Below are 2,069 nucleotides of genomic sequence, written 5' to 3'. Positions count from 1 at the left end.
TTACCATAGGAATAAATACTATTCTAGACAATGAAGTATTCAAACTATAACTTTTTTATATCTAATTCAATTACTTTCTATTCAATTACTCAGGTTCAATTACTCAGGTTTGCTCTTTGTATCAAATGGGAAGGGACAGGCAAGCTCAATTTTAATAGAATAATTTTTGAAGCAAGAAAGCCAGTATGTTCAGATGCTTTTGACTACAACTTATATTTCAAAACATTTATAAAGTATCATAACCCTAATTTTTTATGTCATCTAATACATCTGAATTAGTGGAATCCAAATCAGATATATTTTTATTTTGTGTGAATTTTGATTGCAAAAATGATAAATATTTACTAATATTTGAAAAAACTAGCATTCTGTTAATTCTTTTCACTAACTTTTTTTCTGCTGGGTTTGTTAAGAGAATCAAATGCTTATAAATGCTAGTAAGAAAGGCAGAAAACATCTTAAAGTGACTATGAAGATTTTTTAGTGCGACCTGTTCCTATTTAATTGCTATTTGGGAAGGTAGGATGAGGGTGCTGACCGATAGTATGTCAATGGGCGAATATCGCAACCTACGAATTTCTACTTTATATAAGATCTTTTAAAAGTGTTTTGAAAACATGCTAATGTATATTAAGGTGTTTTAGGTTTTAATGGGGTGAAGGCAGGTTGACTACCATCATCACATACAATTTTCTGTTTCTTTTTCAGCAACTCCTGAAACCCCACTCCCTTCCCCACCACAAGGCTCTGGACAAGAACACTACAAAATAGTTGCAAACCAAGCTTCAGTTATTTCTCATCAGCCTCTCTCCAAACAAAAGCAATTGTGAAAATATGTTTACTTTTGAACGGCACTGAATAAATGTGAAAAGCTGTTGGTCTCGAAATATCTCAGGATAGTACTTTTGGCAAACTCTCAGCCAAGGCTTCGTCATGGTGCTGTTATAAGATGGTATCCTATTTTATTGTTTATATGTTCATTTTGTTTGTTGTTGCTACTGTGGAAAACTTTCACATCAACTAATGTATGTCTGAGTTTGAATATGTTTATATAGTATATTTTTTCCAACCGCCCCTGCATTGCACCTCAACCAGTTGAATCTTATGTACTACTGTCATTTGTTTTCTTAATATTAATTTAAATCTGTAAATAATTGTTTTATTGTGATGTGATGCAGAGCACATCTTTTGTTCTTTTTGGACTGAGAATAGTGGATCAGAAATCGCAGGTTAATATAAAATGAACTAAGTTTTTTATAAATTATAAACTTGCCGATTAGGAAAATAAAGCAGTTGCTATAGAATAGGGTGCATTTCTTTGAAGAAGAATCACTTAGGGCATTCAGTGGCAAAATAGCATCTCTTTGGTCCACTGTTAAATATTCCTATTTTAAGTTTAGAAAATTATAAAAAACCATTCCAAGGATGACTGGATATTCTTTGAAATCTGTTTTTGAGGATGTATGTTAAGGTAAAACATGTTAGTGTCATCAGTTAGGATACAGGCTAAAATGTAACAAAAGGAACCCCTAAAACAGTGGCTCGACCAAGAGAGACATTTATTTTTTTCTACTGAAACCATCTAGAAATAGTCATCCATGGATTAGAAATTAGCACACCTAGAACCCAGGGCAACCAGGAGAGGCATCTTTAGGTAGAAAGCCTGTGTCAGCTAAAGCCATTCTACTCCGAGAGAGCCAATCCTTGGGACAAATTAGCCATCTACCACACATGTGCCTTTTTTAGTGTTCACAGCAACCCTGTATGAGAGGTATAATTATCTCTCTTTTATAAATAAAGAAACCTTTAGCCTAAGGGTTTAAGGCATATAACCAAAGTTTATAAACCTAAACAGTAAGAGAGCCACATTCAAACCCAGGTCTGGTTGACTATAATGAGAATAAACCTTTGGTATAAAATGAAAAATGTGAGCTTCTTTCAGTGTGACTTTTAAATATATGCAGCTGAGTGACAATTGAATACTATCCATCATATTGCCTATAATATATATTCACATGTAAGCAATGAGTGCAAAACTGTTGTAGCTTAAATAAGAAAACACTTTTGTA

The 2,069-nt window shown here is 33.2% G+C and overlaps 1 protein-coding gene across 1 annotated transcript in view; it reads left to right on the top strand.

The window, feature by feature from the left end:
• HNF4G (hepatocyte nuclear factor 4, gamma) overlaps positions 1-964 on the top strand; it is a 62,502-nt gene extending 61,538 nt beyond the window's left edge. The window contains exon 10 of the mRNA XM_012663138.1: positions 709-964. Within this exon, the coding sequence (XP_012518592.1) occupies positions 709-830 (122 nt within the window). The 3' untranslated portion in view covers positions 831-964. The remainder of the gene's footprint in view (positions 1-708) is intronic.
• Positions 965-2,069: the final 1,105 nt, after the last annotated feature.

The sequence above is a fragment of the Propithecus coquereli genome, unplaced genomic scaffold, assembly GCF_000956105.1.
Source record: "Propithecus coquereli isolate 6110/MARCELLA unplaced genomic scaffold, Pcoq_1.0 Scaffold8, whole genome shotgun sequence".
NCBI classification, from domain to species: Eukaryota; Metazoa; Chordata; class Mammalia; order Primates; family Indriidae; genus Propithecus; species Propithecus coquereli.
The sequence above is the reverse complement of the archived record's forward strand: the minus strand, read 5'-3'. Positions and strand labels throughout refer to the sequence as shown.